Source organism: Mastomys coucha, chromosome X (genome assembly GCF_008632895.1).
Source record: "Mastomys coucha isolate ucsf_1 chromosome X, UCSF_Mcou_1, whole genome shotgun sequence".
NCBI classification, from domain to species: Eukaryota; Metazoa; Chordata; class Mammalia; order Rodentia; family Muridae; genus Mastomys; species Mastomys coucha.
Genome location: NC_045030.1, coordinates 75,230,868 through 75,232,545, shown reverse-complemented (window position 1 = coordinate 75,232,545; position 1,678 = coordinate 75,230,868). Strand labels below are relative to the sequence as shown.

The window sequence follows — 1,678 nt, the reverse complement described above, 5'->3', positions numbered from 1 at the left end:
GAAACATACTGGTCTTCTTTTAGACTATTTTTTAGACTCTTTATTCAAGTGGTGAGCCTTTATAGCCACCACAGTCTTTTTCTTCATGTCCTGAAACAAGCATCTGGAACATTCTGAGGTACACAGGGTTTTTCCATGACTACATGTGACAGCCCTCTACCTGTCTCCTTTATGCCTGATGCCAAAGTACAGACTAGTCTCACCGATGCAGTTCATGTTCCGGAGCCCGCTGAACACGCCCTTGGGCACTTTGCGGATACGGTTGTCGTGGATTCGTAGCTCTACCAGGGAACTGGGCAGGTTGGGAGGAATCTCCACCAGGTGGTTCTTGGAGATGTAGAGTTTTTGAAGCTTCCGCAGAGGGCTAAAGGCCTTCTCATGGATCTTGGAGATCTTATTGTTTACCAAGACCAGGGCCTAAAGTGGAGCAGGCAACCAAGGTGAGCATTCCAGCCCCCCACTCCACCTTCCCTTTCCTCTGCCTCCCAAACTTGCTACTGATGGTACTTGAGAGACATCTGAACCTCTTTGGTCTCATGGAGATCAGTCTGTGTTGGTGAGTAGAGTGTAGGGTAAGGAGCTGATGTTAGCTCCAAGCTGCCCTGGTAATGTCATTACTGCCTAGCATACTTTGCTAGGCAGTTTCTCTAAGAGCTACAATGGAATACACTTTCTGTGTTGTTCAGAGGAGTCAACAAAATTCAAAGATTTCTGTCAAAAAATGGGACCTGATAGATTTTGTCTTGTACCCATACATATAATGCATGGTTTGGGTATTCTCATTACAGCCAGCTCCAGACTTATCTCAGGACTCCCAGCCCATCTTTCCAGCCCCATTTGTGAGTACCCCTCTTCCAAGTCACAGGAACATCAAACTCCTCCTGGCTTCTCAGAAAAGGCAGGAGGCAGAAGGAGGCTTACATAGAGGTGCTGGAGGCCTTTGAAGTCATCCTTGCGGAGCTCAGAGATGTCATTGTTCTGCAGGTCTAGTAGTGTGGTGTCAGGTGAGATCTCCTTGGGCACAGTCTTCAGACCTGGGGGCCAGCACCATCACCAGCATAAGCCTGCCTCATCCAGTCTGTTGTCACAGCTGGTGTAAAGGGGTGGGCACATACATGCATATGGACACACACAAAGACACTGGGACAAATGCAGGAACTCTGAGCACCCTCATACACCTCAGCCTGTGGTGACTCAACCTCCCCACTCCTACCATTCTAAACCCATCTCACAGGATAGCCCATGTATTCCTTTTAGTAGGGGCTCCCAGGCGGGGCCTGTGCTCTGTACACTCTCACCCTAACTGCCTAGTGACTCACCCAAGTCAGAGCACTGAACAACCCGCAGGTGACAGTGGCAACCAAAAGGACACATGGCACTGAAGGTAGGTGTGAGAGAGTCCAGGTCAGGGACACCTGAAGTGGTGTCTGAGCCTGAAGCCTCCTCATCATTCATCATGAACAGCCCATCATCCAAGGTGAAGTCCCAGAAGCCCTTCTGCTCAAAGGGCAAGGCCTGGCTCAGGGCCAGCAGCAAGGTGAGTAGCCACAGGGGACGCATGGTCAATGTTCCTGGGAGCAAAAAGTGAGAAGAGCTGTAGGTCAACACCAGCACCACTATCTGGACCCTTTCCTGCTGTCTTTAGTTTATCCTCCCAGCAGCAGTACAGCAGTAGCTA

At 50.0% G+C, this 1,678-nt stretch overlaps 1 protein-coding gene across 1 annotated transcript in view; it reads right to left on the bottom strand.

Annotated features, from left to right (window-relative positions):
* The window catches only part of Bgn (biglycan), a 12,100-nt gene that overhangs the window by 3,089 nt on the left and 7,333 nt on the right, over window positions 1–1,678 (bottom strand). The window contains 3 exon segments of the mRNA XM_031363976.1: window positions 111–417; window positions 922–1,034; window positions 1,320–1,571. Of these exon segments, the coding sequence (XP_031219836.1) occupies window positions 111–417; window positions 922–1,034; window positions 1,320–1,560 (661 nt within the window). The 5' untranslated portion in view covers window positions 1,561–1,571.